The following is an 18,163-nucleotide window of genomic DNA, read 5'->3' as shown; positions in this document are numbered from 1 at the left end:
TGACATTTGCCCATTTGTTAAACCAAAAATAAAGTGACTGTCATCAGACAGTTGTCTATTAAGAGATTAATATTCCTCATGCACTGGCATTCTGCTACAAAATAATTTTCTTGGTGTAAGTTCTTTTGCACAGACATCTCCCATCATAAGCTTGGTACTTACACAGCTACTGCAACATGGTGCTGGTCTAGGCCTGAAGCTCTGAGCAGTTCTTCACCTGCACTAAACTCTTGTGCTGAAGTAAGAACGAAAGGACCAAAAAATCAAAGGAAAGCTTTGTTTTTCCTCAGGACCCACACAAAGCAAGCTCCAGACATCCCCCACAGAAAGTCTGTGGTTCTCAGCTGCAGTACAGCACCAAATCAGAGCAAGCTTTCATTTGAACGCTTATGGCAAAACAAAACAAAATTCAGAGCTGATTTAAAACTCTGACTAAAAATACAGACTCCCCAAACATACTAAGCTTTTCAAAATACAGTCCTTTCACCTCAACTCTAAGACTAAGGGAGTTCTTTCCAAAGTAGAGCTAAATGTCAAGGCTAGGACAAACCACTGCATATGCTAAATTCCCAGACTGAAGTTAACCTCTCCAAGATAACCTATCTAGTCTTTAAGTGTTAAAGCTGTGGCCAGTTTCACAGATCCTCAGCTTCACATACAATGCCAGCCAGCTGCCAGGAGCACGAGGCTACTTCATCCCAAGGGGAGAACTGTGCTATAACTGAAATTCATCCCAAGACTGTGCAGAAATAACCAGAATGACAGAAAATAAGACCATAAGGGACCACAGGCTGTCTTAATTAAAACCTCTCCAAATTTCTACACATAAATTACCTGGCAAACATCTTCATTCTTAAAACATCCACTGCCAGGAACCTGACAGCATTCCTAATCTATTCCAGTGCTCTCTTGCTCTTAAAAGTCGACTCAACTAACTTTAAAGCACGTTTGCTGCAGTTTAAGCCCACAAAAAATTACATCTCCAGTGCAGAAGATAACAGATTAGTCTTTTCATTCCAGCTATCTTTAACATATTTGAGAACATCAGCAGAAGAAATCATCCAAAGCACTTTCAGCTTTCCCTTGGAGCCCATTTTCTAGATCTCTGACCATTCCCCTTTGCCTGCAACTCTTCTCCTAACGTAATACCAAAACTAGATGCTGCACTTCAACTTAGGCTTATTAACATGCCAAGAGGTGAGAAAGCTAATATCGTGGGTTTTACACAATATTCCTGTCAATACATTCATTAAACCATTAACCAGTTCTGCAACATCAGTTGCTTCATGGCCACTGTGCAAACAGCTAATTCCAGATCCTTTTCTGCAGATCTCCTGCCTTTGCAGTTACCCTCTACCTTGTTATTTGCACAGCCAACTCTTACTGAAGAGTAAGAGACTATCTACATCTGCACTGCCTAAATTTCATCCTACTTCAGTATCACTGCTTTGCAAAGATCATTTTGAACACATGTTCTTCAGTCCTTGGAGGACCTTTAAAGGGAATGTAAATCTCAATTCTAGAAAGTTTACTCGGGTCACATGCAAAAAACTTACTACTACATCCAAGAAAACCCTGCAAAACTTCCTTGACCCATCCTCCTAATCTGACCACAACTCCTGACTAACTTCAAAGGAACATTTCTTTTATAATAGTTGCAGACCTTTCTCAGAGAAAGAAAAGCCTAAATTTCTGCCAGGGGATGTAAAACAGTTAACAGTGTGGAAGTGAGCACAGACAATATAAAGACATTTCATTTGCAAGGACAGACATACCAGGTCAGATCAAGACATTGCCTAATCCACTCTCCTGTCTTCAAGAGCAGCCATAAACAAACACCCAAAGAATAACATCACAGTAATTAACAGGAGGTATGCATACAGATATATGCCTTAAATTATATATATATATGGCGCATGTTTATATTTTAACCACATTCAGTAGATTTACTAACAAGAAATTAAATTGTACTCCCGCACTGCATCTTGCTGGCCATGTCTAACATTAGTTTATGAGAACAAAGAGCTCTCAGCTGCATAAAGACACAAAAATTAAAATTATGCTATGACTGAGTCACTGGAGGAAAAAACAACAGTATTCAAAAAAAATTCCTGTACTTATTTAAAGTTTTTAGTGGAATATGTGTTTTTCAACAAGCACTTTCACACCACACAGCTGAGTCCATTTACCAGCACTTTCCATGGCAGATATAGTTTTAAGAGGTTTCAGTTAGGTGGTCTACGCACCCTTTTCTTCAAAGAACAGCCATAAGGTGGGCCACTTGGTAAGAATCTGAAGAGTGCCCTATTTTTCAAAAGAGCAGTTTCAAACAACTTCTAAAGGATTTCAGCTACTTCTCTTCTGGTAGCACAAAGGAATTTATTTTTTTCTTAATATTTCACCAAGAAGTAAAAGTGATTCATAACTGCACCAGCCTACCTTCCTGTGTTCTACAGAAGAAAGCACACTCTTGAACTTTCAGTAGCTACACCAAGTTTCAAGTCAGATTGCCCAAATTCCAATACATCACTACAGTTCAGCTCCATTTTTCACATTATTTGAAGAGTTATGCACTATATTATGTATATCTCAGAACATTCAAAGAGGTACATTTTACAAAGGAGAATATTTCATATATAATTCCCAAATCTGGTGGAATGCCAACATTGTTGCATTAGCTCTTTGTATTCTCATTAAAAAATGGGGGAAGGGTACTATGAGGTAGTTGTATATTTAATGTTTAATGACTTATTTTCCATGCAAGCATACAAACTCATAATAAGTGACAGCAGAGCTGATTCCATCCGCAGAATAATTCCATACACAAAATAATTCCATACTGTAGGGTAAGAAGTGGTAAGAAACAACAATGGTCAAATAATCACTACCTGACACACTGCACAGTTTTTTTAAGTATGAATGGCTTTCATATCAATACAGACAGAATGAGAAATCAAAGTAAAACAGCACAAGAGATGCCCAGAGCAATTCAAGGGATTTCGACAAACAAATCTGCAGGAGTTCAGTTACTTCTCTTCAATGTCAGATGAAAGCTCATTATTCCTCTTCATCAATTCCCCACCCCTTTATTAACTGCTTTTCCTGACAAAATCCTGGACGTTGTAAGAATTTTTAGAAATTCTTGCCTTTGTTCTCTGCTGTACTTAGAAATAAAGGTCTTTGAAAGGTCTTTCAAATATACTACAGTCGTAAAAAATTGCATCTATAGTCTCAAAGCAAAACTGTAGTACCCTATGCACAGCAGTCTTTTAGAAAGTCTCGTCTTCAGTGCAGATGTTTTGGTCTCCTTATTGCATAAACACCCTGCACCAGTTGTACTGTTTAACGGACTAGTAATACATTTTTCATATGCTTCTTCCTCATTTTCCTGAAAACTATTTGGCCTACTAGCATACCACACAGAGATGCCACTCCTACTAGCCTTCCCCCCACCCAGTCCCCGTCAAAATTGTTTATTCCATTCATACAGACTCAAAGCATACCTGCAAAGTACCGGGCGAGGGCTGCGCAGTCCTGCAGATGAGCCTATACACCAAACCCCAGTGCATCATGACTTTGGGACTTCACAGAAAGCACAGCAGTACACAAGAACACAGAGAGGTGAAAGCACCACAGTACAGAAGACAGCAGGCTGCCCAGTTACACGTGAACAGCCAAAATCAGCAAGTTAAAACCAACACGTTACCAGCCTCTTCAGATACTTAAACAAGAATACCATGAGCAGCTTTGGAAGTAAATATAAACTTTGGTACTTGTACATTAAGAAGCAAAATCAACCTATCCAAAAATTCAGAACAGGAGAAGTCTACAGGTTTGCAGCATTTCTATGACAGTACATGCTACACTAGCATAAACCTAGTCTGAAATATCAAAAGCATTGTCAAATCCCTATACTTTTTCCATATATTAATCATAGCAATCCTACAGTAAGAACGGTTCAATGTAATGCTTAAATCACCTAGTCAAAAAAAGTGACAGATAAACTATAATCTCCTTTAAAAAAAGACAGATATACACCTACTAGATATGTAAGGTTACAATTGATTTGGGCGTTTTGGTGTTTGATTTTCTTGCTTTTGCAATAATATCCTGAAAAATCCATGTGTATTGAATCCTAGTGTTCAGTACAGATTGTTATAAGCTCGCTAAACAGGGCTTGCAAAGCGTGCCTCAAGCCTTCCCCATACCAAAAGCTTTTCAAGTCATCATACGATAGCAGTCTTTTTGTAAAGTCACAGAGTGATTATGTCCATACTTCAAAACTAACCTCTTAAGAGTTTTAAAAATGCTCAATTTTATAGCCACATACACACAAAAATCTTGACAATTTACCAAATTCAATAAACCCCATCTCCTACCTTACCAATATGTTTTTTAAAAACAAGCTTGATGGCAACTTAAATGCAAAACCCACAAACAGGAAAGAAATCTCAGATAGTCACAACCAAAGGAAACAAGGCATTTAGAGCAATAGAAGACAGCACATTAGATTGCAACACAGCTCCTTTCAGAGCTCCCTTAGCAGCATCAGAATTAAATGTTAATGCTACCAGGACAGGACATTACCATGTCACAGAATGTATCATGTGAAGTCAAATGAGAAACAGGTTCGCTATTTCTGACAAAACAATTATTGTTCAAGTATCAAAACATTAACTCCCAAGTTTGGTCTGCAGAAATATAATTAGTCAACCAGATTTGGCAGAACACTTTAAAGCAGTCTGTAAAGGCTTTAAAGTAGAAACTCTAAAGCAAAGCCTTCACACATGGTCTAGGTTTAAATTCCACATCTCAGAAGCCTATACCATCTCCTCTGCTCCACATCATACTTCTGACAATGCATATGTGCATGTCTCTCTACACCCACAAACACATGTAAAAAGTAACAGTGAAAATCGTTGTTGGAGGACAATTTATCATCATTTGTTCTCATCTGGAATCTACCGAATTTGACCTGGGCTGCTGGGAACCCTTTCCCAGTTCCAGCTGCCCCTTAATAAAACCCAACCAACCACAAAATAGACAAAATACCTCACCTGAAACAATGCCCCCATAATGTCAGAATAAATTAAAAGGTATATGTAGCTACTGCATGTTCCCAATTAACTCCAGAAGAAATTTACACTTTGTAATTATGCCACCAGGTAAGAAAGGCAATTAGGCTTTCAATAGATAGCTGGAAATGCAAGTATTTATGACATTACGGACACAGCACAAACACCTCTGCACCACTCTTAGAGTTGGTCCACTATAACAAAAATCTGTGGTTGTTCATGAACTGCTCAAATATTACCAATGAAAAAATAACCAGGTGTATTGTATAAAAAAATACATATTTCATAAAGCCAAAGCATTGACACCACACAGAAAATGTTGTTTGTTGCCTCATGAATATCAATACCTGCCTGCAAAATCCCACAGGCATTTCAGGCGTGCCACCTGGGAAAACAGCCACCATTCTTTCACTGTCACAGATCCCAGTTATGCCCTTGTCAGCTTCCATGGACACTAAAAGGCAGTAACTCCTGCCAAAGAGAAGCTTCAGTCCACTGAATTTAAGCCCATCATTAAACAGAAGAGACTTGCAGATTTGGTAGTATTCGTTTCCCTACAAAGATCTTCTATTAAGCCTACTACATTCCTAGAACTCCAACTGAACAGCATTCAGAGACTTTGCTGGTGAACTTTATTACTCAGACACATGAAGAGTCCAAAAAACATACTCAACTACCATCCCCTTGTTGCCTGCATATTAAAACCCTATAAACAACCCCAAACTAACTCATGCCTACCACACTGATCAAGGAACAGCAAGCTGAAAGTTGAGCTCAATCTAAAAACAGCAGCACCTTCCCTCCTGAGAGTTCCCATCAAAGCCCTCTCTGCCCTCCCAGTGATGAGTATCATCTGAATATTCTGGAATAGTAAAGTTCTCCCACTCTGCATAAACCTCATGCTTTTATCTCTAGCACATTCACTATTTGACCTGCCAGAAAACAAAACCAGGCAAACAGGAAAAAAAAAAAAAATCTAACTTTCCATGGGCCTTTAAAGCATTTCCCAAGACTCAAGTCAACTCTGCAGACTGTTGTGTTTACCAAAACATGTAATCCAAAATTAACAATTTCTGAAAGTGTATTTGAAAGACTCTAAAACTGAAGTTTTGTTAGTAAGGCTTCTCTGTTCTCTGAGGAACAAAATAAATTAATTTAAAACTACTACACTGCCATAGAATCATAGACTGAGTTGGGTTGGGAGGGACCTTAAAGCCAGCACCAACCCCTGCCATGGGCAGGGACACCTCCCACCAGCCCAGGCTGCCCAAGGCCCCATCCAGCCTGGCCTTGAACACCTCCAGGGATGGGGCAGCCACAGCTCCCCCGGGCAACCTGTGCCAGTGCCTCATCACCCTCATCGTGAAGAATTTCTTCCTAATCTCTAATCCAAATCTTCCCCTTCCAACTTAAAGCAATTCCTCCTCGTCTTATCACTCCACGCCCTTGTAAAAAGTCCCTCTCCAGTTTTCCTGCAGTCCCTTCAGGTACTGGAAGGCTGCTAATTCTATATTACACTGTACATATCCCGTGGCTTCCCAGCCAGTGTGTACAATCATGAGTAAGAATGCAAGTGAAATGGTGAACAGATAAGATCTCTTAAGGACAATACTATTTTCTCCTTCTTTAGGTTTTAATTGAGCAATTGTACATATAAAGAAAAAAACATTCCAGAAGCCTCACATCTATTCACTTGCAAAATGTACACCTTGCCAAAACGCTTTTATTCTCTCAGCAAGACACAAAATATTCTTTCTGATGCTGATACTCAACCTCCCACAAATGTGGGTAAATTCATTTATGGCTATGGACTTCATTCACGGGGATACAGATCTGTGCCAAATGATTCATGTTTACTTGGACAACAGCCAAATATTGTCTGTTTAGGCTGACGAATTTATGTCCCCTTCCTCCCTCAAGGAAACCCACTCATACAGGTCAATTTATTGTGTTAATCTTTTTTTTACGTAGATACTTAAATGAAATACATGAGACTGGATACAAATAATAACGAAGGCTCTATGCAACTGCAGCAGGCTGTGAATCAAGAAAATCAGATTGGTGCTATCAGCCGCAACTAAATAATCTTTCCTCTTCCTACACTGCAAGAAAAAAAAAATCAAATTCTTCCTCGCAGCAACCGCCACACTTTAGTTTATCTTTCTGCAAAACATACTCTTGGCCTGTCTGAAAACTAAACAATTGCCTGCATTCCTGGCAAAAGATACTTCTTTGAACTGCAGGGCTTGTAGTCTACAAGAATTATATTCCTACTAAAAAAGCCAAAACAGACCACGTTCTACAGTTGTGGCTGTAAGAAGTCTGCCTCGGTTGGAAAAATTCAGTTGCTGCTTCCCTTCTGGGTAGAACTTCAGAGCCAACACCCAATTTCTCTCCAAGTGCTCTGACCCAAGGGCCTGCAGCAATTTTTGCAGTTGCGCTCCAACACTTCATGCATGCACAGCTGGACAGTATTCCCAAGCCCCGTACAACCTCTACAGCATTACTTATCCAGTGGTATCAATGAGGAACATCTTCCCTTTCTCTTCTGAACAGCAGGTCTCTTATTACAATCATCTACTCTCAGGCATTTGGACTTCTAACAGCTTTCTTCACATCCACCCAACCGCCTGAAGAGACACACCAAGCAACGTAACAATACCACTACACATTCCTGTGATACATTATGTTTAAGAGATGGTTTCCAGATTCAGAAGTAAAATCAGCAGAAGCTACCTAAAGGAAGGAAAAATACTAGCAGCTATCCAAATAATACAACTCGGCCTTCTCATAATACCAGCATAACAGCCAATCGCTACTTTCAACATAACTACACTGGTAATTATAACCTACAAAGGAAGAGACATTTGGCCATCTTCAGACCTAATAAAGTTATGAAACTACATTTTTCTTAGCTGTTAGTCCTCGCTTAGAAGCAAGCTGAAGTGCATTTCCAATGGCAGCCACCAAGGCCCTCCACAACAGCACAGCGTTATTCCTTCAACTGAATTGATTCCATGTTACTAACGCAGAAACCTAGCAAATCAACAAGAAATCAAACACATGGAAGATACGTGGCAACTCATTTTCACCCAGTTAATATTAACTCACTAGGCAAGTGCACGTGCAGGAAGCACTGGTACTGCTGCTAAGTTTACAGCCCCTCAGCTGACAAGGCTAAGCCAGGAAATATTCGGTGCACTGCTATGGAGAAGTAGCAATGCTCCTGACAAAGACTAGTGCCACCCCTTCTGAAGGAGCTGTTGTTGTACAGCTATTGTTTAAAAAAGCCTACAGTGCTCGACACTGACAAGCTACCTTACCACTCTCATTTCTTCCATTATAAGACAGACTAGGGTGAGAACACAAATTGCCTTAAACGCTTAGATCTACTTCCCGTCTGCAAGAGATAAAAGTACAGAATGAACTGCTTTGCTTCATTTCCCCTTCTGAACAACAGACAAGTCATCTGTGCAAGAGCACCTAATGAAAAGATTCTTTGATAGCACTGATCATACAAGAGAAATCCCTGTCCATATCTTTTAGAGGCACATCAGTATGATTTCTGGGCATCCACGTTTTTGACAGTTCTCAGAGGGTGATACAGAAATGCTTTCAGTAAAGTCCCCAACAGACTTCTGTTGAAATCACCTCATCTCTCTTACTCCAGACAGAACATCACACAGCAGGACTGTTAAAAAGTATATAGGATTGCGTTGAACGTGCCCTGTCTCATGGACTACCCCTAGACAACTGACCCTCTCTCTGCAGCATGGTAAGTTAGTGCCACTGGGGGCAGCAAGGATTATGAAGATTGGGTGAAAGCAGTTCTTCCATCTACAGTAGTCATCCAAATCTAGTTTACAAAAGCTCCAGGTAGAGCTTCACTTCAGGCTTCTGTAATAGTATACAGCAGCATTGGCCAGGAACATCTCATCTGAGCCTGATTGTGATGTAACCATGTCGCACAGAGGTGTATCTTGCTACCATGTCTCATGTCTTTCTCACTTTAAGTTGCTGCAAGGCACCTGACATATGGCTACATTTTAAATAAATTAAAAAACCATAAAATGTCATAGACCACCACCTCTCTAAGTTTGTTTTCCCTAATGACAGCATGCAGGACCTTGGCAACAACCTCTATCAGACAAGAAGCACCAAGGAGGTTCCTAGTTTTGCACCTAAATAGAGGGGGTTTGAGCCTTTATGTCTGTGGGAATATCTTTCCTTGTCACATTGTAAAAGCTGTAATTAGCACTTATTTTCAATACAAAGAAAGAAGCATCTACTTGTGCAGCTTACAAAGAAGGTAACATTTTGGATTACATATTGCTTGGGTCAAAGAAAAATTATAACTGTTCCACGAGGCATTTAAATTTTCAATAAACTTCTTTTCATAGCTGTTTTTCAAGGCTGCACTGTGCTGATGCTCATTCAATTCAGAAAGCAGCCAACTAACTCCACCAGCCACACAGCTTCTGCAGGAGACAGCCACTTTAGCACTTCCCACACTAGCTATGGGTGACTAAAAGTCCTCAGAGTAAAGTTAAACTTTTTTCAACAAAAACAAAAGGGAAAGAACTCCAGAAAAGTGTCCATGTCTTAGGTCTATAGAAATTTATGGAAATTCAAAGGTAGCAGACCTTCCAATTCAAAATGGGACTCATCAAGTCACCAAAACAGAGACCCCAACAGCTCAAACCAAGAGGTTGCAAGTGTTCTCCAACTACCTTGCATGTTACTGGCTACTGTGGTCAAATAACTAAGGGATTTGGCAATAACTCATTTCAGAACATGCTAGAGCTGGTCACAGCACAAAGCTTTAACTGCAGGGTTTTTTGCAGACATAGACTCCTCTTCCCCACAGGCTTTCAGGGCCATCTTCATCTCACTCATCCATCCAGTTCAAGTAAGAGCATAACGTAATGGAACAGCGATAGCCAAGAGCCCACAGATTTCTAGCATTATGAAGACCTGCAGTAAGTAAACTCAACATCAATACTTGAAAATCCTTTATATTCCATGTTATAGCACTTAGAGAGAATACATCAAAATTAAAGAACTCTCAGGGCAGCAAAGGCAAACTCTTCAACCTATGGGGTGGTCTTCAGCAATGGATACCAATAAAATGCTTCTCTTATCCTCCAAGAAAAAGATCAAAGTACATAAACCACCACTGCTTTGTGGTATCTGTAAAGCCCTATCAAGGGGAACGACGGGATGAAGCCATGTAATGACTCCCAGAGCCAGGATGGCACATATTCCATAAGCCGTATGGGGTTCCACAGCTGTGTAAACAGGTGAACAAGGCAGTTAAAGTACTGCTAAGAAACGCAAAAGGTGAATTGAGCAATAATACAAGAGGGGATCACCTCTGGGAAGCAGTGTAGGGAAGAGGAAAAGTACTTAACAGCAATGGAACAAACAGAAAAGGGTCAGGATAAACGCCAATACACCTTAAAAGAAAACAAACAACCAAACTACCAACTCACAGAAATAAGACATGAGGGACACAGCAGAATAATTAATCAAATTATCATTTGACAGGTCCATTGGCAGGCCTCACTTTTTTATTAGTTATTTTTCTGCTCAACTATGCCTAACAACATGAATAAAGAGAAAATCATTTGGCAGTCAGAATTGAGGACAGCAGATGGCTGTTTTCTTCCTTTTCAGACTTTGGGGCACTACAGCATGAGACACTTTTTGCTGTAGCGCACATGGTCACTAGCTGGCCCCATTCGTAACATTTTTTGTCAAGTTTAGGCACGAGGAAAACCATTCACCCAGCAGCAGTAAGAAAGCTGGACAGGGCTGGAATCAGCAACGGCCAGACACATAGTGCTCAGCAGGCTCCTGGAAGGGAGTGATCTTCCTCTCTCCAGCAAGGAGAGCAGGATGGGCGGCTTCCAGTTTCAGAAACCAATTAGGCAGAAACTGCTATCAAAGCAATAGAGAGGGCCCTACCCTAACTGGGTTGAGAAACAGAAAGTGGTGTTATCTCAATCTTTTTGCCAGGCTCAACGGCCTCGCTCATTCCTTCCTGCTGAAGTTGCCCAGGGTGCTCTTTTTCCAAGGCTCTGTGTACACACCCACCTGGACATGACACAGTATTAAGTTAAACTGTCACCAAGATGCCACCTGCTACCTAAAAGAAGTCACTTTTATGTCCTGGCTTCTGGAGCAGCTTTGAGCAGAGCAAACTCCCACATTTTATTCCTTCATGAACCACTTCTTAAAGAGTCGTTATACAAATGAAAGAGGAATCAAGCTGACATGCCAGTAGCAGTACCATGCAAGAACAGCACACTGCGGTATAGGGTTACCAAGCTATTGTGCTTTCAGGAGAGTGTACAAGACAAAAGAAAAAAAAAAATTAAATCAACAAAGAAAAGAAAACTTCAACAAAAAACAACTCTGGCACCACTATAACATTCTTCCAGAGAGTCCAAAATGAATTAATACAAGATTGTCCTTTAGATTTTGCACCAAGAGTATCTGTACAACCTTGGAATTAGCTAAAGCAAGTAAATTTGCCTTCCCCACCCTCCCAAGTTAACAAATCCTGCATAACCAATTACAGAACCACGACATTCACACATGCAACAAAAAACTCTTCAAGGCAAGCCTCAGCCATGACGTTATTTACTGCAGATATTTGGCTACGCTTATATTAAGTACTGCTGCCTACAAGGACTTGGTGTTACCCGAAACACTTATTTTCCAGAAGCTCGGGGAAGGGGAAAAAAAATAATAAAATCAATTCCACAGTCATTAGATGAAAACACTCAAACTGCAAACTTTGAGACTTCTATTTTTATACAGATATTTTTGGTCATGTGTTGCATGACTACCCTTTATATTTCAGGATTATTTTTGTCTCCTTTGGGAAACAATGTACATCTGGAAGCAATGCAAGAACAACTAGGTGAAGAACAAAAGAAAGCTTCAAGCTCATACCTCTTCTCTTTTACTATAACCAGCAGGTTGATAGTATCAGCAAGTGGAAAACTGGAGGCTCAGCTCTCCTTCCTGTTGAGTGGCAGGCTCAACACAAGGAGCACACACACTTTTTTTGTGGTGCAGGGAAAGCCTACAGACCAGCACAAAGAATAACCTATCCAAGAATGACTTCAATGTAGCAATCCATATGGTAGGGTGGAAAGAATGGTGGGTTTGTGTGGTGGAAAGAATGGTGGTTTGTTTTCAAGATCACCAAAATATAGAGGGGTAAGAAACACAGATTTCAGAAGGCGCTCTTCATGCTAGTATAGCTTGAAAGAGATACAAGGCCACAGGTTTCCTACTCCTGCAAAGAGATGTTAAAAACCCTTGTAATGTCTATTACAGATCAATGAAAGCAGCAAACATGACCCGCCACCTTTCCCAAGAGCCAGAGAAGGTGTTGGTAATCTCCTATCCTTTCATTCAAGGCTTAGGCTTTCTTACCATCTCCTGAGAACAAAATCTTAATAAATTAAGTCTGTGTAATTTATTAGACAAGAGATAAAAAATGCTTGCTTGTTCTTTCTCCCCAGTATAGCCCGGAGAGAAGAGCAATCGCCATATGCTTTTAGTACTTCTCCCAGGTAACACAAGGATCCGTGAGCCCTCCTCCATTACTTTATCAATCCTTTCCTCATCTGTCCTTCCTAAATAACTGCTGCAGCGCTCAGCCAGGAGCAGTAGTGTTTCAGCAGTAGCTGCTGAAACACGAGAGTTAAGAGTGACTTCATCATTTAATTTCACCACTACTCTGGGCTTACAAATAAAAGCAAGGAGGTTGACATCACATGAGTAGTTTTGCTCCCTGATGACTTGGAAGAGACCTGAACCCAGACAGAGGTTCTAATGAAGTCCGAGAGACTCAGAAGATACTGATCCATCAATTTTCACCTGCCTCACAAGGACTCTCTTGTCCCAGCTTTCATTTGAGACGGCTCAGAATGTAACTAAGTCGATAAACAGCAAAATGAAAGAGCCAAGCAATCTCTGTTCACCACACAAGTAATTGTTTTTTTCCACCAGGCACTCAACACTGGTAACAGATAACTTGCTACATCATGCCACAAGATGCTACCACAACTGATGAGAACCAAAAAAATATAACCCTTTTTGACATTTAGGAATGCATCTCCCTTACAAAGCAAAGAAAAAAAAAAGTTAACTTCCTGGACTGTCTTACATGGAGGGATTAATCAAAAATATAAGCTGGATTTCCCCACAGAGTCCTTGTATGTGGCTCTCTTGCTTTGTTCTGACATTTTTTTCCAGACAGCAGAAGGACCAGGAGCACATGACTAGAGCGACTGTGGGGGTTATCACAAGTGCGTGTGCTTTATGCTACGGCCTTTGTTTCTCCCTCCGTGTAATACACTTGGGATTGAATCGTATTTGCAAACTTGTTAGTCTGCATCAGTTAGCACCCTCTTCACAGGCAAGCATCTGTCTCGTCTTTGACCTCAAATAAACGGGAAAGGAGCATCAATGACCTTTCAAGAATCAAGCTGCAGAGCTTGAATAAGACAAATTTAGCTGCTGAGCAGCTAAAGGTCTAGGTCTTACTTGGTTTAGACAGCCACCTGCAGAAATACTAATCAACGAGACCTGCCTCCTATTCCACACGCATAAAGTAAACCAATAAATTAAAATGGAGTCACCCACAGGTCTTACCCATACAAACTGAGAATCCTTAATAAATGCTGATGCAAACACATGCTTTTATGCTGCTAATATGGGTTAACTGCACCCATGTTTTCTGAAGTGCTGCAGGCACAGCAGTCATACAGATAGAAGGGAGACTAGACCCCACACCAAATGCTCTCTCCAAGGCTTCACCCGCAGTGGAAGATATTTCGGTGCAGGAAACAGTCAGCATTTCTTATCTGCCAAAAAGCTCACAATCTTACAGTGCTTTGGCACGAAAAGCATAAAACGATGCGATACAGATGCACGCATGCACACAGAGAGCCATGTCAGGTGTGGCTGCACGCAAGTATCAAAGAGATCAATTGAACGGTAAAGCATATCAAGCATTCCTCATCCTATAAAGATACCACTCTGCATTTCTGTAAGAAAAATATCTCTTAAAATTATGCTACTAACATGAATCTGGAAGAACAATTTAGTAGTTAATATATTAAAATTAGGAGTTAATAAATTCCCTATTGTAAGCCTATAGCAAATCTTCAGCAACTCAGAACTGGGCCTTTTTCCATTCACACTGTACATTTGTTCAGATTTAATACATATTTTTTATTCACATAAACCTGCTAATCCCACAAGCTAAAATCCAAAGGATGGGCACATATTAAACACAATTTCCAACACGCCTGTGCAGAACAAATCACAGGCCTCATTCGAAAAAATATTCCTCTGATCGGAAAACTGGAAAAAGCACAGCAAGCTCGACAGAACTACTCCATAGGCTCACATGTCAAAATGACCATTTTCTTCTGCCTGCTATTGAGCATTTTACCAGAGCCTGGAGGATATTAGACAGACACCTTTTGTAAGCCTCCTTCCCCCTCCTTTTTTTTTTTTTTTTAATGGGCTGGACTAAATTAAGGTGCTCACGCCCGACCTACGGGTGCACAGAAAAAAAACCCTTCCAAGCTTGCACGCTCTCTCTCTCCTTCAGAGCCAGAAGCGCTTAAAAAACGCAGCCCGAGCTGCGTTTCCACCTTTCGAGAGGGGAAATAAAAAGGAAATACAGGCCGCTCTCTCTCCTACAGAGCCAGACGTGCTTAAAAAACACACAAGGAATGTGAATGTCACGGCTGTACCTGTGTTCCCACCTTTCGAGGGGGGAAAGAAGGAAATATGGAGCTCTCAGTGCGTTTCATAAAGAGAAGGAGTGAGAAAATTAAAAAAAAAAAAAAGAAAAAGGAAAAAAAAAACAGGAAAAAAATAACAAAAAAATAAAGGAGGGGGGCGATTAGCAGAGAGGCCTGGCAGCGATCAGAGGGCTGAGGACAAACCCACCAGCATTTTTTGTCCAACAGGCCCCAAGCCCAGGCGGCAGCGTGCGCCTATTCAAGGTTAAGGGGGGGGGTGAAGGTAAAAGGATCTGCCTCGCCGGGGCGAAGGGAAGGAGGAGAAGCCCCGGCAAGGCCAGACTGAGAGCCAGCCGCCCCCCCCCGGCCCTCCCCACCCCGCGGAGGCCGGCAGGGATACTCACGGCTCACTTTCATGCTGCCGAAGGCCGAGGGCTGCTGCACGGGCTTGCAGCTCTCCGCGAAGGAGGTGGTCCTGGGCCGCCCGGACATGGTCTCTGCCTCCTTTTTGCTCCTGCCCCCACGCCCCCTCAACTCCGATCAACCTTTTTTTTTTTTTTTTTTCCTTTTTTTCCCCTTCCTTTCCCCCCCCCCCTCCTCTGCTCTCCCTGCCTTTCCCACCCCCCCCCCGGCTCCCTCCTGGCTGGCTCAGCGGGAGGAACGGCGCCACATGGAACGCCGGGACCCCCCCGCCCCGGGGAAGCCCCCTTTCTCTCTCTCTGCTCTCTCGGGCCGCCTCTTCTCGGTGCCCCGGTTCACAGTGGCATCCCCGCTCCCTTCCCGGTGGGTCCGAGCGCCGCTCCCGCCCCGCTGCCCCCCCCCCCGCTCCCGGCGGGGTGCGAGCCCCGTGCCCCCCCCCCCGCGCGCGCAGTCACATGGGGCGGAGGCGCTCGGCACGGCCCCTCCGACCCCGCCTGGCTCTTTTCTTCCCCCTCCTTTTATCTCCTCTTCTTATTCTTCCTCCCCTTCTCCCCTCTATCTACCTCTCCCCCCCTCTTCCTCGCCGCTCAGGGAGGCGGCGGGCAGGCGGACTATTTTTTTTTCTTTTTTTTTCCCACCCCCCCCTCTCTCTCTCCTCCCTTCCCCCGCGGAGGGATCTCGGGGGCTCCGCCGAGCAGAGGCGGCCGAGCGCAAGGGGATCCGGCAGCGGGCGGCGGGATCCGCAGCGGGAGGCGGTGGAAGGAGGTGAAGCGGCCCGGGCGGCCTCTCCTCAAGGCTTCTCGTCGTTCTTTATGGCGGCGCTGAGGCGGCGGCTCCGGCGCGGCTCCTCATTGCGCCCGCGCGGGCAGCTGGCGGCGGCTCAGGCTGGCGGGGCTGCACTGCGGGCGGCGGCCGGCGGCGCAGGCCATGGCGGCGGCGGCTCCTCCTCCTCAAGCCGGCTTTCAGAGCGCTGGCGGCGGCGGTCGTCGCTGCTGCTGCTGCTGGTTTTGCTGCCGCCGCCGCTGCGGCTTCCCGGCGAGTCCGAGGCACGTGGGACTCGCCCGTCGGGCTGAAGCCTCCTGGCCGGCTCGCTCCCGGCGCCGGCTGCGTCCCCGCCGGGCCCCCCTCCCCGTTCCTGCCGAGCGGTCCCTTTGTCCCCGCTGCCGCCTCCGCTGCGTGCCGGGCTCCTGCCGCTGCGCGCTCTGCGTGCGCCAAAGCCGCGCAGCCGCTTATGCGCGCCGCCGCCCTGCGCTGCGCAACGGCCCTAACCGCCCTCTGTGAATACCCAGCCGAAGCGAACGGCGCACTCGCCAACCCCCACCCCGGGCCCAGCCCGAGGCCGCACGGAAACACCCGAGTGTCCTCGGGACCAATGGCGGAGGCGGTACGGAAACGCCCGTAAGCGGTCGTAGCCAATGGCGGGCGCGGCCGAGTCTTCCCGAAGCCCCACCCGGGGCCCAATCGGAAGGCGCCGCCGCCGCCCTAGCAGCGCGGCGGGGGAGCCAATGGGAAGGAGCCCCCCCCTCTCTTCCGGCTACGGCCGAGCCAACCCGAAGAGAGCCGAAGGGCCGGAGCCAATGGGCGGCGGGCTCCGCGCTGCCATTGGCTGCCGCTGGGAGCCGGGGGGGGGAAGGGAGGGGCCGCGATTGGCTGGCGGCCGTGAGGCGGCCCGGAGCCCGCGCGCCAGCCCCGCGCCGCGGGCCAATCCGCGCCGTCCTCTTCACCCCCCGCCCCCCCCCATCCCGGGGCGGGGCCCTTCGCCCTTGTGACCTCGTGGGGCGCGCGGCGCCTCCCCCGCCCCCGGGGGGACCCGGCACCGCCCCCGGCCTAGAGGCAGAGAGTGGTTTGGGCTGGAAGGGACCTTAAAGAACGTAGAGTTCCAGACCCCGCCACGGGCAGGGACACCTCCCACGGAATCAGGCTGCCCAAGGGCCCATCCAGCCTGGCCTTGAATACCTCCAGAGATGGGGCAGCCACAGCTTCCCTGGGCATCCACTTCCAGTGCCTCACCACCCTCACAGTGAAGAAGTTCCTCCTTATGTCTTGTCCAAATCTGCCCCCTTCCAGTTTATACTCATTGCCCCCAGTCCTATCACTACAAGCCTTTGTGAACAATCCCTCCCCAGGTTTCTTGTAGCCTCTTCAGGTACTGGAAGGTCACTGTAAGATCGCTGCGGAACCTTCTCTTTAGGCTGAACAAGCCCAACTCTCTCAGCCTGTCCTCAGTGGAAGGTGCTCCAGCCCTCTGATCATCTTTGTAGCCCTCCTCTGGACCCGTTCCAACAGCTCCATATCCTTCTTATGTTGAGGATTCCAGAGCTGGACACAGTACTCCAGATGAAGTCCCACAAGATAGGAATAAAGGGGTAGAATCCCCTCCCTCTCCCTGCTGGCCACGCTTCTTTTGATGCATCCCAGAATACGGCTGGCCTCCTGTGCTGCAAGCACACATTACCAGCTCATGTCAAGCTTCTCATCAACCAGCATCCACCAGTCCTTCTCTGCCTGAGTGCCCCGAAATAGACTTGCCAGGTTGGAAAAGACCTTGGAGATCATCAATTCCAACTGTACTTGTCTGCTATGAAACCAGATCCCTAAGTATTTCATCGACTTGCCTTTTATATCCCTCCAGGAGTGGGGTCTCAGCCACAGGGTGTTGTGTTTTGAGCTGAACTAGAGTCGGTTTGAGACAAGAAGTGGTTACTATTACAAAAAGAGGAATATTTTTTATTTAAGCTAAAGCAGCGTTAAGTTTCGTGGAATCACTGAATCACAGAATAGTTTGGGTTGGAAGGCACCTTAAAGATCATCCAGTTCCAATCCCCCCTGACATGGGCAGGGATACCTCCCACTGGATCAGGTTGCTCAAAGCCCCATCCAACCCGGCCTTGA

At 44.8% G+C, this 18,163-nt stretch overlaps 1 protein-coding gene across 2 annotated transcripts in view; it reads right to left on the bottom strand.

The window, feature by feature from the left end:
• GSK3B (glycogen synthase kinase 3 beta) overlaps positions 1-15,421 on the bottom strand; it is a 159,482-nt gene extending 144,061 nt beyond the window's left edge. The window contains exon 1 of one of the 2 annotated variants that reach the window (XM_069867089.1): positions 15,256-15,421. In XM_069867089.1, coding sequence (XP_069723190.1) covers positions 15,256-15,343 — 88 coding nt within the window. In that variant the 5' untranslated portion in view covers positions 15,344-15,421. The remainder of the gene's footprint in view (positions 1-15,255) is intronic. The other variant, XM_069867098.1, reaches the window with a different exon arrangement.
• Between the last annotated feature and the right edge of the window lie 2,742 nt (positions 15,422-18,163).

This window comes from Phaenicophaeus curvirostris, chromosome 1, assembly GCF_032191515.1.
Source record: "Phaenicophaeus curvirostris isolate KB17595 chromosome 1, BPBGC_Pcur_1.0, whole genome shotgun sequence".
Classification (NCBI taxonomy): domain Eukaryota; kingdom Metazoa; phylum Chordata; class Aves; order Cuculiformes; family Cuculidae; genus Phaenicophaeus; species Phaenicophaeus curvirostris.
The sequence above is the reverse complement of the archived record's forward strand: the minus strand, read 5'-3'. Positions and strand labels throughout refer to the sequence as shown.